This window comes from Anomalospiza imberbis, chromosome 1 (genome assembly GCF_031753505.1).
Source record: "Anomalospiza imberbis isolate Cuckoo-Finch-1a 21T00152 chromosome 1, ASM3175350v1, whole genome shotgun sequence".
NCBI lineage: Eukaryota > Metazoa > Chordata > Aves > Passeriformes > Viduidae > Anomalospiza > Anomalospiza imberbis.
Window position 1 is genome coordinate 110,364,054 of NC_089681.1, and position 26,293 is coordinate 110,390,346.

Below are 26,293 nucleotides of genomic sequence, written 5' to 3' on the forward strand. Positions count from 1 at the left end.
AACTATTTGTGCCCGCTGATTTGATAAATGTGCATTTTCTGCTCCTGACATGCGCTCGCAGCCTTCACTGGCTTGCCTTGTCCGTCCTGTGACGCCTCCACGCAGGTTGTTAAAACCTTCTGTAAGAGTTCTCATTCCCTGGGTGCGTATGTGGTGTTTTAAACCTAATTTTATTTTTCTTTTATTAATCCCTAGAAGGATGCCAGATGGCGAAACGCGAGGATACGTGATAGGGCTGCGTGTGCACACACACACATTTTATTTCTCTGTGTGTGAACACACAGGGTGATTCAGTGGGATGGAAGGTTTTATTAGATAATAAAGCTGCTTTTTTAAGTTATGCAGGTCACTTTACGTGAGGCTAAAAAAACTCAATTTATTTGGCTCTATGCAGTGTATAACTTATAGAAAAGCTGTATAAAAATATCCACTACTGCTGTTTGGGAGCACTTATATTACTGTTCCCCAGAAGTTGGATGCCTTCTGCTGCTGGGTCCAGATGAGAAAGGAAGCGCTGTTATTCTGTGTTAATTTGGAAAATTGTGAACCTCCCAGTTAGTCACATTGGTCCCAAAGTGCTAGTCTGAAATGCTGCATGGGCATCAGGGGCTAGCTCTTAAATCTGTCACTGGTTCCCTGGGCATTGCACACTTTACATCTGGAGCCAGTAACGAGGTGGAAAGATTTGGCAGTAAAAAAGAGGAAAACATCTTTCTGCTAAGTAGTTTTTTTTTTTTTTAATTAGGTTTGAAACTGCTGAGAAATTCAAAATATTAGATCAATGTCAGGTGGAGAGGTGTTGTATGTGCAGAAGAAAACCAGAAATGTGTTTCCTGTTTGAAAACTGAGGAAGACATTTGTTCTATGCTTTACTGAATTTCTTATCCTCAGTTTGCATTTAAAGGGAATACACTGGGCTTCTTCCCCTGAGGACAGAAAAAATTTCCCCTGTTCTTTGTTTTGTTGTTTTTTTCCTTTATAAAAGCAGCAGCTATCAGACAGAGAAAACTTTTCCAAGATACAAGTGCTTTGAAGATCTGTATACGCTGAAAGTGCTGTGCTTGGGACATAACCAGGACCAACCACTGCACATCCCAATATTGCACAGCTCCTTAGAGATCAGAAGGTGTTTTTCTCAATGATATCTCCAAGTCTTGTGTCCATTTAGGTGTGGGAAAAATGCCTTGGGCTTCTTGTCTTTGAGGGAAAAGTCCATGAGGCTCCAGAGCTGCTGTTTTGGCTGTGAAATGTGAGGCTGTGGCTCAGCACTTCCCCTTCAGAGACACCTTCTTCTCAGGAGAGGTGTCATGTGCAAACACCAGTTTGGGGGAGAATAACATATTGGGCACTTATTCTAAATATAAAGGACAGATAGCTAAATTTCTGTCTTTGTGCACACAAATCATCCTGCTTAAATACATTGTCAAGTGGAAATCATGAAATCCATTACTTCATTTATAACTAGCTGCTGTGTAAGTCCTCTAAGTGAATTTTAAGTGCAGTTAGCTCTTTAAAATATTCTAGTTCCCTTTGGACTGAATGGAACAGCATGCAGTGTTTTCTTTCTTTGTTTTTATTTGGGCTGAACCTGATATGGTCTCTGCAGGGCAGGATGCTGTGTAATGGCTGGATTTTTCATGTTTAGGGTTCAGTTTCTGAAACACTGTGCTAAATTAGGTATTTTTAGCTTATAGTAGAGTTAATTGAGTTCGTACTGTTCCTCGTTATATACAATTTCCTTTTCAAATATAATAGTGTTTTATGGCAAGAAGCATTATTTTACATAGTATTTAGAGCTTAGTACAAACTCATCAAAAGTCGCAGGCGCTGAGATTTTACCAAAACTCATCTTTTTCACAATAACAAATTTCTCACAAGCTGGCTTACTTGGGGCTGTGGTTGATTGGTTTTAAAAAGCCCTGTTTATTGAGGCTAAGCTTACCCTTCTCTTGGTAAAAAGGTTTACCACCTGTGATGCAATAGGTAGGTATATTTTAAAGCCAGGAGAGGCCATTAAATTATTTTGTCTGTGTGACACAAGCTATAAAATGTGATTTAAACTGGGTAGTTTCTGCAGTGAATCCCCCAAGTCGAAGTGGATGCTCTTTCAACCCCCTTGTCTGAAAAAGCATATCCTTCTTGGTCTGCTCTGGAGGAGCTGGAGCTCTCTGTGAGACGACTGAAGGAAGGGAGACAGCTGAGTATGCTTGTGTACTGTTTTGGTAAATACAGTTTGTTTTTAATAAGGACAGCTTTAAGAGGTGTGAATCCTTGTAGTTATGGGTGACTCTTTCTCAGCCTCTTCACACATTTTGCAGCCGTGGGAGGAAGTATTTGAACACAAACATGATTTGGGATTTATGGAGACTGCTTGTGTGAGTAGAGTTATTCATTTGCAATGTTATTTGCCTGACTGAGCTCATGCATTATGCTTTGCCTTTCATTTCCCCTCCATGGACCCACTACCACCCTTCACCGCAATGAGCTTGCAGGGAAGAGTACAAGCACACAGTGGGATTTGGGTTCGAGTTCCAGCTTCAGCCAGGCTGTTATGTACTCTTGCCTTTCAACACCTGGGCTAAGAGCTTTTCTCTAATTTATTGCAGGTGTTTCTGAAATAAGAGGTGAGCCGCTGCATCCCTGCCACATGTGCTGGCTGGAGATAGGCGTTTGTGCGAGATTTCCTGAGAAATGGGTTAGGGAAACTTTCAAGCCGACAGCGCTAATCAGCATCCTGCATGCCTGGTTTATCAGGCACTCAGATCCAAGGGAAGGACAGAAAACCGCGTGCAGGAAATAAGGGTCAGGAGTGACAGGTGGGGAGGAGGGAGAGAGACGGTGAACAACCAGCCAGCAAGAAAATGGAAAGAGTCAGAAATGCATTTGCTGTGGCTGCCAAAAATCAGAAGCTGATGCATGATTATAAAAGAAGCCATTTTTTGCTTTAAGATTTCAAATTCTAGATTGCTGCTCTTCATTCTGCAGTGGGTGGGCAGAATGTAGCACACTGAGGTCCCACACTGTGATTCTTTAGTTGTCAACTTTGTGGTACTCTCCTAAATTAAAGTAGCAGAGGTAATAGATTAGAGTAATAAGATTCAATGTGCTGCATTTTTTTTCTGGGTGTGACAACAAAAATTTACCTTTAATCAAGAACTTATGTCCTCCTGGAATTTAATTTATAGGCTGTTTCCTAAAATTAGGAGCTTAGACTATTTCCTGTTAGTCTTATTCTGCATGATTTCTCCTAAATTATTAAAAGGTATTAAAAATGCATAGCACATATACTGCACCAAGTCTAAAGAAAGAAAGGGTTGATCCTGATTTTACATTGAATTACACATTAACTGTTATTTATTGTTGCACTTTATTTCATTTTGGAAACAGAATTACTTCAGATGAATACTTTCTGATGGACACTGCTCAGTAATCCCCTCATGTTATTTAATGGGTTTTGTAGAGCTACACATAAATGTATGCAAAGAAAGCTCATTTTCCATTTAAATTGAAATGGGCAAAGTCACTCCTTTACACTACAAGAATTCACCATGTTAAAATCTAGTGTATTTGTGTTGGGTTGTTTTTTTTTTTTTTAATCATATGTCTGTTCCTGTCTCCAGTAAGGGAAGAAGGAATCAAATAGAAATTTAAGACAAACCCCTACTTCCTTGCCTCTCTCTGCCATTCTCCTTTCCAATATATTTACCTTTTAAGGGTGTGGTGGTTTGCCTTGAAATAGTAGAAGAATGTCATGAGGAAGCTGCAGCCTTGTTTAAGTACTATGAATTTAAATGTGTCACATAAAAATGATTAGCTACTGTATGAGATTTTTCTGATAGTTGGAACCTTCCTTTGACTGGAGAGTCTAATAGGTTGGTAAATAGTGAAGCAATTCCACTGCTAATTGCACATGTATTAGCCTGTCTTGATACTGAAATACATTCTTGGGAAAGCATATATATATCAGTTACAGAGCAATACAATCCTTCTCTCCTGATGTCATCCATGCAGATTGAGGCAAAAGCTGGCAACGCTGGGGACTGTGGCTGAAGGCCTCTGAGTCATGGCTGAGCTCAGGGTTGTGCATCACAGTGGTGGGAAGAGTATTTCCTGGCTGTGTCCTTCTAAATCCAGCGCTTGTTCAAGACAAAAAGAAGTAATTTAGACAACTGATCACAACAAGACAGTAGTTTTTTTCCTTAGGACAAGGATCTGTCTACAGTTGCCCAGATCTCTCTTTCAGGCTTGTGAGATGCTATTTGTCAAGGGGCATCTTATGTCAAGCTTTTTTTCAACCTGTGACCAGGAGTGGGATGGTCCCTTTCCCAGCCTGCAGAGCATCCAAAGCCCAGTCAGTTCTCACATCTCTCACTCAGCATCTTCTGATGGTTGCTTGATTTGAGGGCTCATATCCCCATTTGCTATGCATGCCTGACATCCTGTTGTGTTATCAGGCAGCTGAAGAAATGGTCTGTCTTGTGGCAAGACATCCCAGCCAACACTGATGGTCTCCACCAAGAAAAACGCCAAAGCAAGGAGTGACCTTGTCAGTCAGGCCGGGTGCAGTTATTAGGCACATTTGCATAAATGCCGCTAACATGTGCCATTGCTTCTAGATGAGCGAGTCCTCACTTAGCAGTAGCACAGCACTAAGCCATTAATTATAGGAGTCAGAGGAGAGGTACAGCTGCAGATCTGCCCCGTCAGGATTTATCAGGCTTCATTTTATAATCAATGGTTTATTTATTAAACCATCACAAATGGTGCATGCGCTCTAGCCACGCCTGGCTGCAGCTCAGCTTGGATATTTCATCTGAATCAATGGAAGCAATCATCTGCTTTACATCAGGTATCGAACCTGTGCAGGTCCTTGAGTGACAAATGACTTTATTGTCTGGGTGGAATTGACTGGAGCTCATGCTTAAAGGTGGGGTGGGGGGAGAGTTGATGAAAACACTGAATTCCTCTATTACTGGTGCTTTTGTCCTTTTTTTTTCTTTTTTTCTCCCCCCTCTCTCTCCCTAGCTCCTGAAAAACAAATCAAGAGTCTTTATCTCTGTGTGGCTGAGACTGATGCAATAAGGGGAGGGGCTAGTGATCTTGAGGCGAGAGGGAAGCTACTGGAAAGCAAAAGGGAAGGAAATTTGTCTTGCTTTGAATGTGTTGAAATTGAAGAGAACAACCAGAAGCAGTGGCCACTGCACTGGTGTTGGCTCTGACCTCTTTGGAGCACACATTGCACACAAATGGTCCCAATGTGCTTTGGGAATGCCATGGCGCCCTTTGGTTTTTATGGGCTGCTGCCAAAAAAAGGCAAATCAAACAAAATTGTATTTGAAGCGAAGCAGTGTCCAAACCCCTGAAAATCCCCCCTCAGCCCTTCTCATTAACGTTGACCAGGCAGGGAGCTGACACTAAAGCTGTATGATTTGCATGTTGCATGGGGTCTGTTATTGACATAATGAGGTTTTATTGGATTAAAGACCTTGCTGCCAGAACTAATTGTTCAGCAGAATATACAGGTTTTTATAAACCTCCAAAACTAGCCTTTGTAAGATCTGCATTAATATATTTCACACCCATGCTAGCAGTAACTCAGACATACTGTTCCTATGTACAGCAAGGTAGAGGATTAACAGAGAGATGTGTCTCCCTGTAAGACAGTGGCATCCCACAATGTTATACAAAGAAAGGCTTGGGCCAGTGTTTAAAAAAAATCTGTATTAAATAAGTATGTACAACCTGTATTTGCTAATTTATATCCGTGATACTTTGTACTCAGTCAGTTTTCCTGAATATAGAAAGGGATGGGAGAGTAATTTTGGTTTCACCTGCGAATAAAGTGATCTTTTGCCTTTTCAAAACAGTTAAGTCTACATAGACTTCTATGAGGACTACTGGTGATGTTAGAAGAAAACACAAGGTATTGAATACTCCAGTGTATTCCTTACCATGCACCCATTTTCAGAAGTGCATGCCAAACTTCAGGCTAGCAAACATAGCTGCAGTCTGCAACATGCGGAACCCAGGCTTACATTTCCAGTTCTGCTGCTGGCTGCCATTTGACATTGAACAAGACATTTAACATCAGTCTGGATGTCTTCCCTTTTCTTGGGGATTGTTTGGTGATGCATACCTGTAAACTTAAAAGGCAAGTGGCAACTTCCCTGAGTAGGAAGAAGCAGGAGAGCGATTTCCCACTGGAGCTCACAGTTGATGCTGCATGATGGGGTGGCACCAGGGACTGGGAGATTAGATAGATGGATAGATAGATAGATAGATAGACAGACAGACAGACAGAGTGGCCACCTGGCAGCCTCAGCCCACTCCCTACATTTCTCTACAGCTTCCTCAGAAGTGCTGCCTGGACCATAAGAATATGACCTGCAGAGTGGGAGACAAGGGTCGTTACATACTAAACCACGCAGAGAGATAAATATTCACTTGTCATCTTGGGCAGCTGTTCCAAGAACCTGCTCCCAAAGGACAGTGTTTTCAAGGATTTGCACAGATAAAGGAAAAAATAAACAAACACCTGAATGTTTATCCAAGCAGCAAGTGTCAGCATAGGAACGGAAAAGTACAAATATTCCTTTTCCTAAAGACTTGCTCCTACCTATCAGTGGGAGGTCTGTTCTGGAGGGAACACCAGTGTAATGTGTGCGTGAACAGGTCTGTTCCTGCTGGCACAAGGCTTTTTGGGTGTGTCCCTGAGAGCTGCAGACCAAACACACATTTGCTCCTGACTGAACAGTCCCCTGGGAGCAGATGAGGACCACATCAGCATCAATTAATGCCAGCACCACCCCAGCAGTTGACATCCAACCAAGGAAGCTTTCCCACAGCAGCCTCAGTCATCACGATGCTTCCTGCTCTTACACTCTCCAAAGTGTTCACAGCTGAAATTCAGCTCAGAGTAAGTCACACTCTCTGATTTATAAAAGGCAGAGCTGCTATTTTTCACTGTAAATGTACATCCCAGTCATTTCTGATGGTGTGTTATAGTGAGAAGTTATGTAGACAATGGAGTTCCTAACTGGTGACTAACAGTGAGACCTTCCACATGTGTGTTTACTCTTGATGTTTTCCCCTCCAGTACTACTAGCAATAAAAACTTGGTGAATGTAGGAAACGTGTAGAGCTGCAGATGTTATATCTTCTTTTCATTGACCTATTTTCTGTATAAAAGAGGTCAAATCACATTAGGTTTTCACTATTGAGATCCCAGGGCTTCAAACATGAAAATTAAACTAATCTATACTTATTTAAATGCACTGAAACCTTCACTTATAATTTTTCTTTTCTCTTTTTTTTATTAGAGAAGTTAATTATCTGAGCATAAAAGTGCTTGGTAATAGATCATAAATAGAAAATTAATCCTCTTTTAAGCATTTTATTTGATAGTAAGGTACGCAAAAAGGATGGATTGTTGCTTCGGAGTTACAGTCTTGCTCCTCACTTTGGTATTAAATGCATTCAAATTTATACTAGCCAGTTCTTTGCTGTGCAATTTGTATGCATGTTGATAGGGTTTCAAAAAGTGGTGGGTTGTTGTTTTTTTAACCCTCCAGGGACTTTTTATGTGCAAGCCAAGTGCTTCTGCACGCATGATAGAGCAATTTCTTCGCTCCGGAAAGTGCTACTAGATAGAAATATGATAGCAGAGCAAACATCGACTTCCTCAGAATTGTTACTTGTTCAAATAGGAATACCATAGCAAAATCTTACATGGGGTCAAAAGTGCTCGTCTCAGTACTGATGAAATCTCTCTCAACAATTTTTGGTAGGTTTCCAAACAGAGAGCATAGTTTATATCCACTATGCAAGTTGGTGCACAGTATAGAAAAAAAGCTTCTGTTTTATATCCTTCTGATGTGGAAAATAATTTAAACTTAAAATAAATTACTAAGTATTTTTATAATTATTTAGGACTTGTTCCCTAGCTAGAATAGATTGGTAGGGTTTGATTTTGGTCAGAAGACTCATACTGATTTACCCACTTGGGGAATCTGAATTTTGATGGAGATGTTTTGGCAGGTTTTTTTTTTTTTTTTTGAAACAACTTCATCTCACTGGAATTTTTTAATGCAGTGTCAGCAGAGCCTGGAGAGTAAAGGTGCATATGTAGAGATATATGCAAACACACAGGCATCCTTATAAGAAGAGTGGATTAATACAGGCTACTGTTGTACACAAGTCTGTCATGAAAACTTGAACTCAAACTAAGCATATGTGCACATATGTAAAGCTCATTTCAAGAGCAGATTCACAGCACAGACCTATTTTAAGGGGATTAATAATCTATGAATAATACATATCCAAGATACACAGCAGCAGTGTGGGTTTGGAAATGGAAAAAACTTCTGTGAGTTTTAGTGGAGGCTGTGTCCACACTGAAAATGGACTTACTGGGGCACAGCTTCTAACAGTAAAAACCAGCTCCAGGTCTGCTGGTTTAGGAAAAGGAATACTGATATAAAACAATGGAGCATCTGGTTCAATCTGTCTAGCATACAGATCTATTACCATTGCATATAAGTAACAATGTCATACTAGCATTTTAAATTACTACTCCCTTCTTAAACCGTATGCTAATTTTCTTAAAGAGAAGTCTAATTGCTCTCTTTATATGCAACTCCAAGTCAAAAGCTTAATTTATCCCTCCAGTTGGATAATTAAATCATCAATGTTCATCTCTTGTGACTCTTCCTGTCCCAGAAATCTTAAATTTTTCTCTCTAGCTGTCTTCCACAGAGCACAGCTCCTGACAAAGCTTTCACCTTTAATTTACTTGTGCCAGGAAGACAGCCGTTTGTCCCGATTCAGAAACGAGGCTTCATTTTCCTTTACTTGAGTTTCCCTGTGTATTTATTTTCCTAGAAAAGAAACCCCATTTCTCCCACATGTACTTTCTCCAGGCATTACAAAACAACATTTTTTTCCCCCCTCCCTGTGACCTGGTTTTGCAAACCTGCAAGTATTTCCATTTAAATCAGCAGCTGGCTTGTACAGTTGTGGTTTGGGAAGTGGGAAGAGTGCAGTTTGAGTTCCTGTGTAGTGTAGTTTGAGTATTACTGCTGGTGGGCAGTCAGAGCTCAAGCTGCAAGGGCGAAGCAGCTGATGACAATCCCCTGCTGCAGGGAAGTCCTAGAAGCCACTGGTGCATTGCATCCCACAGGAGCAAGCTGCAGGAGTATAGGCTTGTATTGGAAAATAAATTGAAGGTATAAAAGTTCATGCTTGGTCAGACATTTCTATTAGAATTCCTTCCTTTGTAAGGTTCAACCTCCTTGCTTCATTTCTTTACTTCAAAATAAGGAGTGTTTTAAAAGCTCAGCTGTAGATTAGGTAGACCTGGAGGTGAGCAGTCCTGCCGAAGTCAGGAGGACCATGCACTTGTCAAAAATGAAGACCTCCTAGCAGCTTTGCTCCAAGATTTTTCAGTACTACATCCGATAAAAGGGATCTCTGAAGAATTTTTGCGTTGCACACTTGTGGCATTATAAGAAATGGTATGACAGGTAGTTAGCAGAATGGCAATTCTGGATGTGGAAACTCAGGGCACCAGGAATATTTCTCTGTCTGCGGGGCCAGCAAACTCACACTGGTGCTGAAACATTGGTTCTGATATTATTTCTTTGGCATAACAGTGCCTATACCTGAAATCGTGTTAGCTTTGCTTAGCCATTATGCTCTGGTGGAACTGCTGTGTCACTGCACATTAAGGCAAAGGGCGGGTGAAGCAAGAGAAGCTGACCCTAAAAAAGCTAACTAAAGGATTGGCTTTGTGCTTTGCTTTGTGTTAGGGTCCTGGTGTGCTTCCACAGCGTAGCGTGCATACTGGCACTGCTGACTGTCCTTTACTGGAACTGCAGATCAGCATCTCAATACCTCCCCACTGATTTTTAAATGCTTTGTGTTTTCCAGTACATTTCGTTCATGTCACTATTCAACACTGGTATTTAGACACCATTTAAAACTACACCTCTGGTTTGGTAGGGGCTGAGACATTGCTCACCCTCCTTCTCCATCTTCCCCAGCATCAACCCCGTAGGATCCTCTGCATCTGCTGTCCTCCTCGTGGCTGACTCAGGATGATACCCCAGGAATTCCTGATGGAAAAGCTGAGAAATTCCTAGAATTTAAAGTAAATGTGCTTTTCACCCAAATGTACGCAAAGTACATTTATTTTGAGTCATGCAGCAGCCTGTCTTGTGGTGCAGTATCTGGTTGAAAAAAAGCATCACTGTTCCTGATGGCATTTGTACTGTTGGCTCTCACTGGTAAAGCTCTGCCTGCTTTGGGCTTAAATAGGACCACAGAAGTGATCGAAATTCCACTCTCCCTGCAGCTGGCCAGAGAACAGAGGTGGGAGTTGTCACAGCTATGGATTTTTCTTCCCTTCCCTTTGATTCTGAAATAGCTCATTTGTCAGATTTCAGGCAAGGATCTTTGCTTGTGCAAAGGCTGTGGGCCCTGAAGTGAGCAGATTTGAGAACAGATGTGCTGCAGAAGGTGGGTTCATTTCTTGTCTTGCAATCCAGTGGTACCTACACAGGCATCACTAATGGTTCTTTTTAAGTGTTGTTTTAAAACTTGTAGAAGAGCGATGCTTAAAGAATAGCCTGCAGTTGAAAGAAGGCACTGGATTGCCTGAACTACTTTCCAGACTAGTGGACTACATGCTGCGGGTCAGCCTTAGTACCTACAAGTAGATTTTTGTGTGTGTGCATATTAACCTTGAGACAGCAAGGAGCCATGCAGGAGAAAGCACTGTGATATGAGGGCAGTGATTTTGTCAGAGGTCTTGTGTGCATCTTGAAGGGTCTGGTCCTGAGATTACCCAGATTGCTGAAGTTGCACAGAGATGTGGACAAGGAATCCCTTTGAACACTGACCTTTTGCTTTTCCCTTTTTAGTGATGAAATATTCAAGGGAACAGAAAGTGACCCATTTTGTGCTCTGCCTGTCAAGCCAAGCAGAGGAAAGAGAGTACAGTGGGGGCCCAGGTGGAACCCAGTGAATGCAAATGATTTATGGAGTAGCTGCTTTAAGCATTTCAAATTACTTCTAGCATCATCCAGTAGAGTCTATTCATGTGTATGAGCTTAAACACATTGCCCAGAACAAATGGATGGCAGAGGCAACTGCGCTACTGATACACACTCCAGCACCTCTCTTTGCCCCAGTGCTCACCAGGTATTCCCTAGGGCTTTGCAGAGGGAAGAGACACCCTGCTTGGCAACCCCTTCACATGAGCTTGGCTTTTCCTCACTGCACAACAACTAAGCAAGCCAAATTAGGTACTTGGTGCACCCTGAGCTCCGAAATGTTTTGTCAGGTTTTTTTCCTTGGAGACTGCAAAGAAAGGCAGTTCACCTGACCAAGCTGCAGAGGAGCAGGGAAGGTCTTTGATGTGGCAGCTGGGCACACAAGTGTGTGTTCTTCATGTCTGACCCAGAAGCATCTGTGGGTTCTGTCTGTCTGAGGCATGTCTGAGCACGTTTGGGATTCACAGCCACACCACACCATGGGTGTGGAAACATGGCAATCAGCTGGCTCAGAAAGAGAGGAGGCTGACTTGTCTAGCACTGTCTTTAATTTCAGAAAAGGTTCCAGGGTGTGTCTGGTAGTACACATTTTCCCAAGGACTGTTTTTGAGTAACTTTATGTAAAAGCTAGCATATCACTCCTTCTAGGTGCCAGAAGTTTCAGCTGGGGTTAAGCAAACAAGCAAGAGCACGGGGATCAAACATCAAACCACCACCAGCTCCACATTTTAAGCCGTTTAAGGGGCTCTAGGAAGATAGTTTGTGAAGGTGAACCGCTTGGTGCACCATGGAGCTTTTACAGGGCTTCAGCATCAGTAAGCTGCATGCTTCATAGTCCTGGGAGGCCTGAAGTACTTTTTCCACCCTAGTATGACAGTGTGAAGACATATGTACTTACAACTGATACCATCAAATCAGCTAAAGGTAGGATTTTTGGATGTGCTTTAAAGAATGTTGCCAGTATTCTGCCTCTATGACAGAATTCTTGATCATTCTCACTCCAAAGGAGAGTTATTTCAGGGCATCTTCTTTATATTCCCTGCCAGGTTTTACCTTTTTTTCCCTTTTTATTAAGCTGTGTCCTATTTCTGTTTAAAGCACCAAAGAGCATTACACTGATTATATACCTCCAATTCCTTAGCGGCATCATTAGGAAATGAAAAGTGATCAAATTCCCTTGTCAAGTAGGACTCTGACTTGGAGATGCCTCTTTTCTTAAAAACCTAACCTAGACATAAAACTTCTAAAAAACTTGCAACCCAGAGAGTACATTTAAAAATGTAAGCTGGGACAGTCCATCACACAAAACCATTCAAATAGTCCCCTAAAAACATGATTCTATTTTTTCTTCACAGGCATTTAGGTCCTATACAGTAACCAATTTTATGAAATACAGTATGTCTGTTAACCAAGAGAACTGAACACTTCAGTTGCTTAGTAACTAATCCAATCCAAGGAGGAAATAAAAATAGCATACATAATTTTAGAACCTTTAGGACCTTTGCCAAGCAAAATATTCTCACCAGCAGCAGCCAGGTTTGTGATTTGAATGGGTTATCTTAATAGGGTAGATTCTATTTGTTTTATGTAGATAGAAGGTCCTTGCTTTTGAAATCTGATTAATTACATATCCGGGCCATTAGGTCTTGTAGCTTCTGTACTCTTCCACAACTTTATTTAACTAAAAATACAACATAACTAAATATAATACAAATAAAAAAGGAAAAATGTTTTAGTTGCTGGCTTCTTTTTCAGCCTTAATCTGGTTAAAAAGCCAAAGACTGCAGTATAACTCAATAAATCACATTATATGGCCAGGAGGAATGTCATAAGTATCTGCTTAATTCAAGTGTGGTTTTCTTCCCTATACTCATCTGTAAAGCTTGTTGAGGGGGAAAAGGATATTATTTTTATAAAAATTAATTATTGCCACCATTGGTGGAAATTGCCATATGGTACCATAGTATATTCAAGCAAGGTAGGAACAGTTTCTGTAAAACTATGTTTTAGCTGACAAAATATGACTCCTGTTTTAAAATATGTCTTCAAAAATTCAGCATTTGCGTACATTTTTAGAGGCTGGCTCTGTTCATGCACATTGCCCATGCGTTTGACAAGTTTCCTACACCAGACTTTTGCAAATTACAGCGAGGATCTGCATTTTTTTCCCCCACATTTTTATCAGCCTTGCCACTGGATGAAGGATCTGCAGGACTAAATTATAACGTGTGTGCATAGCATCGCCGAGGTTGGGTCCCTTGCCCTTATTCCTGAAAGAGGTAGGCAGTTTGGGATCTGATGTTCATGTAATGCCTGTGTCCTGCAGCAGTCATGGAGCTTTGGGTTATCAAAACAGATAGAGTGCTCCTTTCACAGAACAATTTGAATGCCAACTTCCGACTACATTAATTCTGATTTAATTCCCTGCTCCTCTGAAGCATGTATTTGGGAAGGTCTCAGGTTTTCCTTAATCTCCCTCAGTTCAGGAAGTATTTTAATGTAGGGTCAAAAGCACTCAGATTCAGTGTTACATGGCTGGTATATTTTGCTCAAAGAAGAATACCTTTTTTTAGATGTAGTGATTCAGCACATTTTTCCTTCCACTTTAGGATTATCATCCTGTAGGGTAAAAAACTAAATATAGCAAATATGTGCCTTGCACGGTAGTTTTAATACTTTTTGCTTAATGCTTTTTTCCTCCTTTTTTTTTTTTTTTTTTTTTTTTTTTTTTTTTTTTTTTTTTTTCCAGTGGAGATTCTGACCCTGCTATTCTTATTTTTTGTGTCTTAATTTATTAATACATCTGGCAGGATCATCTGAAGGAAATTAAGATTGTCCATCATTGTGTGCTGAAAGAATTGTGTGCCAAATCCGAGAGCAAGTTTCCTCTGGAACATCATTCTAATTAGTTTATGCACCTGAAACCAGGAGAGATGCAGTAGCTAGGTCCATGATGGAAGCAGAGCCACAGGAGTTACCCTGCAAGCCCATTGCTTTGCCCATGGAGCTGCTCAGAGGGAAATTTCTGAGCATGGCAGCAGAAGATGTGGTGTGCTCCTCTGTTGGAATTTGGGGTGAAATCCACAGGAAGAGGGAGTTCTTGCAGGGAGCCAGTGTCCATTTTCTGCTGAGAGCCCCTGCTCATTGCTGCCCTGGCTGCTTGCATGACCTTAGAGATCTGCTTTAATGTTTGTATTGCATTGACAATATAAAAAAAAAAAATACGAGCGCTGTGGTGAAATGCAACTTGATACACAACTGATGTTTTTCCCTAAAGAAGTTCAGAAAACATTGCCTTAATACCAGTATTTCTGGCCAAAATATATTATGGAGTTAATTCAAGTAAATTGCAGTTACTCTGTAGCAAATAATTACCACCTGTTTCACATCTGTCTGAAATCTGCTCAAAATACAGCAATCTAGTCATCATTCTTGTATTATTTATGTCATTTTATTATTTGCTGTTAGACTTCTATTTACTTACCCGATTCACAACAATTTTTTCATGCCTTCTGCACACAGAATGATGAATTTAATAACCTCCTTTGGATTTGTTTATAAAACCTTTCAAAATATGTTTGCAATGCATGACAGGGCTTCTGAAAAGCCGCAGACACCCAGTGGCCTGTTTCATCATGAGCTGCGGTTGGGAGCATGCCACTTGCTGCCCTTGGACCTCAGCGCCTCTGTTTCACCTTCAAAAAAAGTCCACATTAACCTGTCACACGCGTGATCTCATGAGCATTTTCAGTCACATTTTGCTCTGTTAATCTGGGAGCTTCTGCGTTGCTTGCTTAAAGCATTGGTGTGTTTTGATATTGGATGGACAGTGAGGCAAATGAGGGGATTTTAGCAAGAATGATCACCTCCTGCCAGGATGCCCAGGTAGAATAGAAGTCAAAAGGAACTATGAGGACAAAAGCCAAATGTAGGCTGCTTTAAAGTACTCACAACAGTCTGCAAGTGGGGCTTGGGCTTTTTGTGCTTGTGCTGATCATTTTCACGCACAGCGAGACATGTTGTCGTAGTGGTTTCTTTCGATACTACACTTCACAAGAAAATGGCATGTGCAGGAAGGAGGGCGAGGGGTTAATTCCTTGCAGCACATCTAGGCCATCCCCTGAAATCACAGGAGCAAAACCAGCTGAGCAGTGAATCAGGCCATCCTGCCTCTCCAGGACAGGAATAGCAAGAATCAGAAATCTTGCCCTCAGCTGTGCTGGCATGCAGGGATGCAGAGGGAAGGCAGTCACTTGCCTCTGAGTTTCATGGTCTTTTCCATTACACCCAACTGGTATACATGGTTTTGCAGCCCCCAGTAGTGAGAGCAAAACATAGTCCCCATATACTTTCAGCCTGACTCAGGGTGACTGGCCTCCCAAGATGTGTTGCTGTATTAACACCCTATCTCACCCTAGATTTTTCACCTTAACTCCTTTTCATTTCTAGAGTAGTTTCTTCACATTAACCTCTCTCATAACAGGAGCAGTGTTCTCCTCCACTGGAACCAATCCTGCTCAGTTGTGATGCAGTGCCTGTGCCCAGCACGTGCAGATGAGGGAAATCTGGATGCGTGTGCTAACATGCTTCCTAGGGAGGGACGGGCAGCAATGGGCTGGGTACTCCAAATAATCACTGGAGGAGGAAAAAAAAATTACAGCTAATAAAAAGTTAAGCTTAGAGGATTCCAGGAGAATGAGTTACAAACTCAGCAGCACTATTGCATGTCTTTATGATACCTCTCAAAACTGCCTGTCAAAATCCCCCATTAAGGAGCGTCACAGATTAGTAATTATGCGCATCTATTAACTAAGCATCCATTCTTTCTCTCAAATGCTTTGTAGCAATATCTCTTCAAAGAAGCACATATCTCATCTAGGTGTCTGCTAGATGGCCATAACCCCTCCCCAAGGGAGATGCCTCTGATAACACTATATTAAAGACAGGGCTTGGTTTTGTCTCTTAAACCGCTATCACACAAGCCAGTGCACAAGGAAAGACACCTATTATGATTTTATAGACAAATGCTAACAAAAGCTGCCTGCACACATGAACACAGAGAAAAAATTAATGTTAGCATTGCAGGAGGCTGTGGTGATGACAGGAGTACTTTTATTGTCAGCTCTGCTGGGGAAGGGAAAAAAACCCTCTTATTTGTGCAAATAAACCCAGCTTAGCTTTATTACCAGCATCCTATTTGCACATATGAGTATGTTTTGTCAGCCATGTCTTTAGGTACAGGTTTTCATTTTCAGCTGCTTATGCTTGTTTGTGTTAAACAAATTAGTGCCATAATAACACACACCCCCATAGAGACACGAATATTGTATGATAAGAATTCGAAATACATGGTAGTCTTGCTTACTTTTCTTTATTGCACGTTTGTTGTTCTGGTTGGTTTGGGCTTCCAAACCCCACCCCCCACCCCTGAAAAAAAAAAAGAAAGCTTAATTAAACTATTTTATGCTTAATTTTCCTTGTTATATTTTGTTCATTAATAGAGAGCAAATATGAAAAGAACTAAGAGCAAAACTGGAGGCAGAGGATAATAAAATCTATCGCTATTAATTAAACGGAAATCCTCAAACATGCCTCCTTCCAGCTTGCTCTCTTCCAGATCCTAGATTGCTTCACTCTTTCAGTGACTACTGCTAGACAGACGCATCCTGTTCTGATGAAGGAGACCAGCTGGATTTAGGACTGTGACTTTGTGTGTGTGGTACAACTGACCATATGTGATTCTCTGTCAAGTCTGCAGTTTTAATGGAAATCTCTGAAGTATTTCCACTTTGATTCATATTTTCTCACTGGTTCAATAACAAAAGATGGGTTGGCTTTGTGCAGCTGGTTTCCACTGACATAGGTTGTGTTGTGACTCTGCTAAGGAAAGGGAAGCTTTTGCATACTTATCCTTAGGAGTTGCTTTGGGCTGTTGCATTTGTTTGTTTGTTTGTTTGGAGGATTTTTTGAGGGTTTTGAAGGGAGTTGGGATTTGGTTGGCTGGTTTTGTTTGGTTGTTTGTTTGGGGTTTTTTTTTAGGAAAAAATATCTGGGACCAGAAACTACATTTCATTAGGGATATAATTTTGAATTCTTATGCAGATCGTGGTTTTTATCTGGCTTCAACAGAACTGAATAATTCTGTTAATTGTTATTGTCTTCCTTCCGGCTTTGAGAAATGTGTGTCTCCAACCTCTCTAGGTCTGGCAACAGAATGGTAGCTCGTTGTGAAAAAAAGCGTAACAAACAGCAGATAGAATTTAAAGGAGTTTGGGATCTTCTTTTCCTGAAGAATGATTTGCACTTACTGGTCTTCCAGACCTGAGAGCAGTATATGTAGGGGCAAAGGACCGTGATGGTCACATGGATATGAAAGAAGTGGGAATAGGAAAATTCCCTTCCTTTGCACTCCATGTATGTTTTACTTAGAACATGCGGTGAACTATCATTTGTAGTGGGTTACTTTCACCTCTATTCTATCTCCTTCTCAGCTCTCTGGGCTTCGGGCAGAAAAGTCAAATGCCACAGGAAAATCTCATCTTCTAAGATTTGAAGCCTCAAGGCAACTGGCAAGGCATCAAAACTTCCATGTCAGCCAATTGTCTGAAGTCTCCTGTTAAACAGGCGCACAGAGAAGGCAGAGGTTACCCAGTAACCTCTCAGTACCCAGCCCTGGGCTCACCATGTGTCCTTTAGTCGAGTATGTACCACTTTTGTATTTTACATTGCCAGTGAAGTTGTGCCCAGACTGTATCTTCTTTGCACCTTATCAAACACTGCATGTTTGAACAGTGCCTTAATTATAGTGGTCAGTGTTTGCAAACAGCATCTTCACTCTTTTCATCCAGATTTTTTTGGTAAAGGAGGGGCAGAGATGAGACATCCTAAGAGTGATGCTCATGTTCTGAGCCTCTGCCCACCTCGCAGCTGTGGAAATCTCCTTGCTGGTGGTGAGGGAAGATGCCCTTTGCTGTGGCTGGGAGGGAGGCCCTGGCCACTCAGATGCTCTTCCTGAAGCATCCATCATTTCAGATGCCAGCATCCCCGGTCCAAGGGCTGTCCCTCTGTCGAGCAGGGAGCAGATAAATACAAGTGGGAGGGTTCAGAGCAATGATTTGCTGGCTATTCCTATAAACAGTGAATGGGCAATCTGGTAATGAGCTACAGATTTCCCAGATGAAAGCCTGCTTGTTGCCACATAGATGTACTTTCTGATAAAGAAATTCTAAAATGGATGTGTTGGCATCCAATTTTTTATTAAAATCATATATATATATTTCTCCAAGTGAAGACTGCATAATTTGAGTCCACTTAGGTATTTTGTGGATATTTGAGGTCCTTTTTCCTTTGAGGCAAAACTTCCATTTTTGTGGAGATAAAGGATATTTAAATTAGAAAGGAGCAGTACAAAATAAAAATGATCAGCCTTTGTCCTGAAAGAGGCTGTACCACAGCAGAGCATTTATCAAGGACTGCATTGTTACCTGATGCAATGGTGGGGTGCTGATGGGAAGAAGGATGTTTCCAGATCTTCACCGGCCTTGCAGATGAGGCTGCAGTGTTGGCAGTCAGGGAGATAATACCACACCTGCATTTTATTTTAAAGTGCAATTATACCGATGCTGTTCTCTATTGCTGTAAATCAGTTTCATAAAATATATGGATGTTCTCTTCTCAGACATGTACAATTCAATATTTCTGAATATTTGATCATGAAAGCATTAGACCCTGTGAAGCAGCTTGTGTGAAGTACCACGGAGTGAGCTCTGTCATGAATGGTAGCGGTTCTGTACTGCTGCTGTTTGCCTAATGGGGAAGAGGGCACTGACTTGTCTCAATATTGCATTCAGCAAGCTAATCTTCATATTATTCCTTTAAATCAAAATGGGCAGCAGCACCCTAGACTAGTATGGTGCCTATCAGAAGTGTACGTTTCATCTGAACATGTCTCAGAGACTATTTATTTTCTCATTATAAAGAATATTCTGGCCCAGTGTAAATGTCAGTGAGCTCAGTGCACTCCATGCAATGAAACAGACTGATCTAAAACAGTAGAAATAAGGCAAGCCTGGGTCCTCAGATCTGCTGTAAAGCACCTACTTACCCTTTTTTGTTTTTAAACACTGTGCACTTGATTCCCTCTGCCCACTAATTTGAGTCTTGGTCAGCCTCAGAAGGGCAATAACTTTGCATACCCCTCTTTCTCTGAGAGGGCAGGAAATTATTCTTCATGAGGAAGATGATCTAGCAGGTTGTGCTGTGGGGGTCAACATGATTACAATAATGATCAACATTGATTACAAGGTGATTTTTCCAACAGAATCATCTCATCTAAAAAAGCATCTTGCTGTGCATATATAGCATGTACCAGCCTTTATTAGAAATAAGCTGATTATTAGTCTGCTACTGGCTTTTATTTTCTTCTACTCCCTCCCTTGCAGGAAGGCTGCATACAAATATAACAATCGATTGAGAAGAGATGTTCTTCCTTTACACGATTAATTACAAACACAGGGATGCTGTGTCTGGCCCGTGCGTGTATGATTGATCTTGTAGGAGGAAATGCAATAGGAAAGCTTTCTTTTATCCAGTAAGCAAAGTTCAGAGATGTTTGCATTCTGCTAGGTAAGCACAGCTGTCCAAAGATGTGAAGACGGATGGACTGTCCTGTCAGCACAAAGTCATGCCGAGGTAACAGGCTATGCTGTCTCTGCGGACCTCTCTCCCTGGCCAGGAGGCTGTAGGGCCAGAATCATTCATTTAGCAAACAGCTTAATTGTTTCACATTTTAATTAGTGGGGAGATCCAGACACAGTCAATGTATTACAAGGGCAGCAAGGGGAAGGTGTTGCTGGACCTCGCTGCTGAGGCCGGACATGAAGAGGAAGGCTTCTAGTGACACCAGGCATGGGGCAGCTGTCACAGGGCAGCTGCTCAGAAATTGCAAGGGTTTGTTCTCTAAACCTGGCTGGTGTAAGGACAGATCTGCGTATTCACTCACTGCGTGTAGCTGTGGAAGCATCTGCAGAAAGTGCAGCACTTTGCTGCCCTTGTTTCTATTTGTATATAAATATAATCTTAAATCTCTAGATTTGGCTCAGGGTACTTCTGCAAAGGTTCGTTCTGTTCTTGGGCACAGGCTAGCACTTGTATTTAGGCTGAGAAGCAGTGTCAGAGGTGACGGATCCAGCTTAGTGTGACTCAGCTTTCCTCCTCAGAGTATTTTAAATAATGGATGTGCTACTGCTGGCATTTAACTCCTGCCAGAGCTGCTGAAATATATGGTGTCTTTAAAATGCTGCTGCAACATCGAATCTCTGCTCAGGCAGGGGAGGAGATCTCCACCTGGGATTGGTTTTCTCAAAAGAAAAAAGAAATCAGAGGAAGAGGGGAAGGGAGGAGGAAAAAGCCTGAGCCATAATATCTTGCAACTGTGAGAATGCCCTTCACCTGAGGTAGTGAAGCAGTCAGCTCTAGCAGCGTGTCGATGGAGAATCCTGAAATCGATGCTGCAGTCTGTGTTATATTTATACAAGCATATGCACTGCGCTGATGACGAGGGAGAGAAAGGGCTGTTCCCTGCGTTAAAATCATTAGTGTAATAAATACAGCCTTACAAGCGCCAGAGGAAGTAGGGATCCCTTTGTTCACATCTCGCCACTTAGAGCTGGGTAAGCAAGTCTCGTGGAGTTAACCTCAGAATTTACTCACGCTTTTATTCTCTGTCTAGAGGTCTGGAGCAGGACGTGCTGCTGATGCCAGACTTAACAAGCGACACTGGATCTCTCCTGCCTTAGAGTGATGTTGAGGATTTTATAGGGTTTTTGTCTTTTTCTTCTTTCTGTCCATGCAAATCCTGACTGGTAAACGAGGATCTGTTTGCTGTTTAGCAGTCAGTTTGCTTGGCTTAACAAAGGTTATTGCAATAATTGATGTTCCTCTTCTAATAATTAATGTTAATGAGTCCACTAAACAGTAAACAAGACAACAAAGAACTGTTAATGAGACAGTCTTTACTCATTTGTTTAATCTTTTACTAAGATAATGGGCGATAAATATGTCGCTATTCAGCCATCCCCAAGTCCTTAATGCATGGGGAGTGTTTTAAAAGGAGATTTGAGCTGATTTTTTACACTTGCATTTAGTAAATTCAGCTGACTGGGTAGGTGGGGCGCCTGAAAGAATTGGGAGACCTATATAATTAAGTGCCTTGACATTCTGCTTCTGAAGGACATTGGCAGATATCCAAATGCTATGTTCTGCTCTCAAACTATTTAATTGAAACTATACAAAAGGGAGGGGGGTGGAGGGGCAAAAGAGAGGGAGATCTTGGCAAAAACCTTATGTGTGGTTTTTCACTATTGGATTGACCAGACAAGGCAACAAAGCTGATAAAACAGGATTAGCAAAATTTCATTGTTGGATATTATATGCTGTGTGACATGTACTACAGCAAGGGAATTTGGCAGGATTAACCTGCAGAGGATAAAGATGTACCAGACAAGAGGGCTGAATTAATAGACTGCTGTGACCAAAGCAGGAAAATCTATTTGCATGGGATATTAGGGGCGATAATAACCTTTCAGGGTGGGGTTGCAGTTAATGCTCCGAGTCTAGTGCTGACCCCATGCCCAAGTCCTGCTCACCGCCTGCAACTCAGTGTACAAAAACCAGCTCGTTGGCACGGCTTATTATTACTCTTTCCTGTTTCTAAATACATATATATATACATGTATACACACACACACACAAAAATGCTAATTCCTAGGCAGGATTATCTGTGTTACTGGGTGGGTTTGTGTTGGTGGATATTTTTCCCCGCAAACTGAGAAGTTTATTTTCCTATTTATAGGAGATGACTTTCTTCTCCTAATGCACTAGTGTTATCCGAAAGTAAATATTTGGGTTTGGTGGTTTTCCTCAGGGCTTCTGGACCTAGCCAGCCATGGGGGAATGCGGTTCCCTCACTGTGTGTTACTCAGCTGTTCAGGAGATTCTAAACTTCCCTGCGTGCAATCAAGCTGAAATCGTAAAAAAGCTTTCAGACCATGTAGTGCCAAAGAACCTGAATGCTACTGCCAGTAGATGACTAAATAAAATCATATTAAGTAAAAATGGAAGAGTATTAAAATCTAAAAATTTTAGGTGTACACAAAGACTACACTGGACTATTTGACCAAGGGCATAAAGAAGCAGAAAACCAACCTCCATCTCTGGTGTGTTAAGGAGAGAGAAAGTAGATTAAGCGTTCATTTCTCATTTATACAACACGTAATTCTGGTTTTTCACTTGAAAAGGCCTTTAAATTTGCTTCTTTTAGACTACAAGCAATGCATATATGGTAGTGTGCTTTTTTAAAGTAATCTGATATGCTTCGGTGCAGATTGTATTCAAGGATTCAGAAGGATTTCAGCAACCTTGAAAAATGCTCATATCATTTGCTTTCCCTTCTCCCACCCACAGTACTAGTGGCAGACTTTAGTGTTCCCTGGGAACAGAGAATGTACTAAAAGTATTTGGCATTGCTCTGTGTGTGACACAGTGGGGCTCACTGAGTGTGCTCAGTGCTACCACAGACAGTGAAAGATCTGTTCTGGTGAGATGAGTCCCCTTCATCCAGCATTAGCATGTCACCATTGATCAGCAGCAGCCACAACACAAGTTCACCTTTCTGGTTCTTCCTTTCAGAGTTGAAGGTTGATGGGAATATTAGATACACATAAAATGTAAATACTCTTTTTTTTTTGTTTCATCATGTTAAAATTTTGTAAACTGCTCTTTAAATAAAAGCTCTGTTAGTACAACATTAGTGGGACTTTACAAGTGTGCACCCATGCATGAGTGTCAAGAAATTTATTTCCATTTCCTACAGCAACAAGATTGCATAACCTGTCTCTCTGGAATATTTTTTGCTAGTGTATATGTTACTCGCTTCTCTGCCCAGGGACTATACACATCTCCCTTCTCTGCAGGGGCATGAAGTTTCCCTTGGATTAAATTGGGCAGTGGGCATGGAGGGAGGGACGCTTCCTATGCCTCCAAATCCAGCCCATTTCAGGAGAACTATTAAAAACCAGCAGTTCTCCCTGGAGGTGTGCTAGGCTGTATATCACTTTCTTTCTATCCAATGTGCTTAAGGACTTCCTCAATGAGTGCTCATCCCAGGGATAGTCCTGAACTAGCTCACAGAAACTCTGCCTTCTTCTGGATGTTGGTTGCTGAGGAAGACCTCCAATACACAAGATAAAGTTTATTATTTGCTTATTTTTCACAAGTGCCTAGATTAGTTAACCCTAGATTAGTTAGGAGTTGTTGGTAACTCCTCAAAGAATGACCCAGCCCTGACAAGTGAGTCATTGTACCACCAGTGCAGCATTTTGTGGGGAATCAGGAAGAACCATGTCTGTTTCCACCTCTTTTTTTCTGCTTGAAAAGCTGCAGGACCACCTGGAGCTGTGCTCTTCCCAAGACCAAGTCTGTAGTGGTGCAGCATTGAAACCCTGAGCCCTTGTGTTGCTCGAGAGACACTCTGTGTGCATGCTGTGATGGTTGGCATGCTCACCAGTGTCAGTCCTGCACAGGGAGGGAGATTTCCTTTCCCCTTGAGTCTCAGAATCCATAACTCCCCTTGTGATTTTACAAAAAGCTCATTTTTCCTGGTCAGCAGTGGGTTGTCTCCCTCAGCTTATGAGAGCTTCTGAGGGATGGGTGCCTTGGAAGGGAATGAAGGGCCTGCAGGCCAGGACATTTGTGGGTGGGGAGCACCTTCCTGAATGCCAGTGTGCTGGGAAGCTTCTGGGAATGGACCACACACGTGCTGGTGTCTCACCCACCTCAGAGGAGCAGACAGGGTGAAGGCATGAAGGCTCATGGCCACAGTGCACTCAGGAAGCAAAGTCGTCCCTCGGGCCCTGCTCTCCTTTCGAAAACATCCTGGGATCTGTGAAAAAGCAGCCTGCTTCTCCCATGTCTCTGAGGGCTTGGCTGAGTTTCTAGGTTGCTTCCTCCACCTTCCAGCCTCCGGCTCTCATGAGATGAGCACAGGGAATGAGTTGCAGGAGTGCAGCTGTACACATTTGCAGTACACATTGTGCTGCAATGGCCACCTCTGTGCTTGAGTGCCAAGCCAGTTTGCCACTTCTGTTTCTTCTTTTTTTTTTTTTCTTGGAGGCATACACCCTTCACACACTTTTGTATTTCAAACAGACAGGGGTATGTAACTGCTGAGGTCGATGGATCTAACCCTGTCACTTTGCTTTCCAGCACTCAGTGGTGTAGAAGATGGACTGCAGAGGAAAAGGACAGAGCACAGAGGAGCCCAGGAGCAGGGAGCCTGGCCAGGGGCCCCCTCAGGTGCTGTGCAGCAGCTGGTGTTGTGAATCAGGCCGTCACCAGTTGGAGAACGGCTACTTCACAACACCAGGGTCGCACCGCACCACGCTTCGACCGCCGGCTGGAGAAGAGTGGCGTTTCCTGTGGGCAGGCAAGGGACGTGGAGCACCTCCTGGCTGCTTCCACGCAAGCCCAGACCTGCAAAGGTAATCAGGTGCTCAACTCCTATTTAGGCACCAGCCTCCCACTGAAGTCTGAAATAGAAGTTAGGCCCCTAAATATCTCTGTGGGTCTGGCCCCGAAACCCTGCGTCGCTGTGCAGTGCAGAGCTTCAGCAGGCACAGGGCAGCATTGTCAGCAGTATGGTCACTGCCCGTTCACATGCCACATGAATGTTAAGGAACACGAAGCTTTTATTAAGCTGTGGAAAACAGTAAAAAAAAACCCTCTGCATGCTCCATGTGTGGTTCTCCCTGACAGTCGCATCTGTGGTCCTTGCCTGTGACTTGTTCTGATCCCTTCCCTACCTCGACACCCAACTGCGTAGTCTCTGTGAAAGGTCGTGTACATACCGGGAAAAAGTTGGGCTCCTTGCTATTGATACTACACCTGGTCAGCCTCTGCCAACGTGCCTCCATCTAAATCAGCCCTAGGTGTGTTGTGATGAATGAAAAAATAAACAGTGGCGTCATCCAGAAGTGGTACCAACAACTGCAGTCCTTAAAACAGAGAAAACTTTGCTAAAGCAGTGCCTCATAAATTCCTAGGTGTAGAGGGACAGTGAGGCACACTCAAACCAAGTGATCTGCATGTAACATATGCCATGTGTTTCAGATTTTAAAAACAGGCTCTTCTCTGCCTCCTCCTTTGTACCACACCACCAGTGTGATGTTAGTTTGAGAGGACTGGGTTACAGAGGAGTGCTTTCCATCCAAATCTGGGTCATACACATGGAGGTCGGCACACGCCTGATGGCCGGGGTAGACAATCCCTTAAGTCAAACTGAAATGCTGTTCAGTTTTGATCTCAGAAAGCAGGCATGTGGTCTTAGTCTCAGGATGGGGTTTTCTTTGGTGGGTTTTCCCTTCCTCTCACCCCTCAGGATGGCTCTTTGCTCTCAGGTGTGTCTGGCTGTTCCCTTGTATGATATAAACCACAAGATATGTCTAAAGCAAAGAGCAGAGAAGTGCAGAGAGAAACAATTCAGGTAACATAGAACCAATGATGGATTTTGTGAAAGTTTTCTTCATTATCCTAACTCATGTGACTGATGATGGCAGTAAAAATTATTTAAATTCCATCCTGGATGTATTATTGCTGGCAGGGAGGTAGACATAGGGGAGAGTCAGGACATGCATAATATGGTCTGAAATAATATGGGACAGCCTGGAAATGCAAATGAAAGGTGACAATAGTGGTTTAATTGGACCCATCCTAATTTTTCTGTTCAGGTGGACTCCCTGCACAGGTAGCCCTGAATTCCTTTTATAGCAAAAAGTCAAATACCTTGAACAGTAAAAGAGATGTATGGGAGGCTCATTCTTAGATTAGGATGGCAGCCTGTGGGTTTTTGTCATTGATGAGAGGGAAAACTAGATTGTGTTTCTCATTCATGTACTACAAATCTGTGAATCCAACATGTAAGAACACTGTTTTATTAAACTTCTTCTCTGCTAACACAAACTGTGTGCTCTGTGTGGTAATCTCATTGTTTGTTATAACCTTGCTTTAAAGCCTGAAACTTTTCTCTACAGAGTTTGTTGCTTGGGGCAATACACAAAATTCTTTAGATACAGGAGGCATAAAGGAAATAGTCCCAACAACCATGCACACACACTGATTTACATGAGCAGCTATTCATATATGGAACATATATAAAACACCATTTCATCTTTTATTGTGAGCCAGAA

The 26,293-nt window shown here is 42.1% G+C and overlaps 1 protein-coding gene across 1 annotated transcript in view; it reads left to right on the forward strand.

Annotated features, from left to right (window-relative positions):
- The window catches only part of LOC137483054 (actin nucleation-promoting factor WASL-like), a 64,684-nt gene extending 38,618 nt beyond the window's left edge, over positions 1–26,066 (forward strand). Inside the window, exon 3 of the mRNA XM_068205850.1 lies at positions 24,315–26,066. Within this exon, the coding sequence (XP_068061951.1) occupies positions 24,315–24,430 (116 nt within the window). The 3' untranslated portion in view covers positions 24,431–26,066. The remainder of the gene's footprint in view (positions 1–24,314) is intronic.
- The last annotated feature ends 227 nt before the right edge of the window (positions 26,067–26,293 follow it).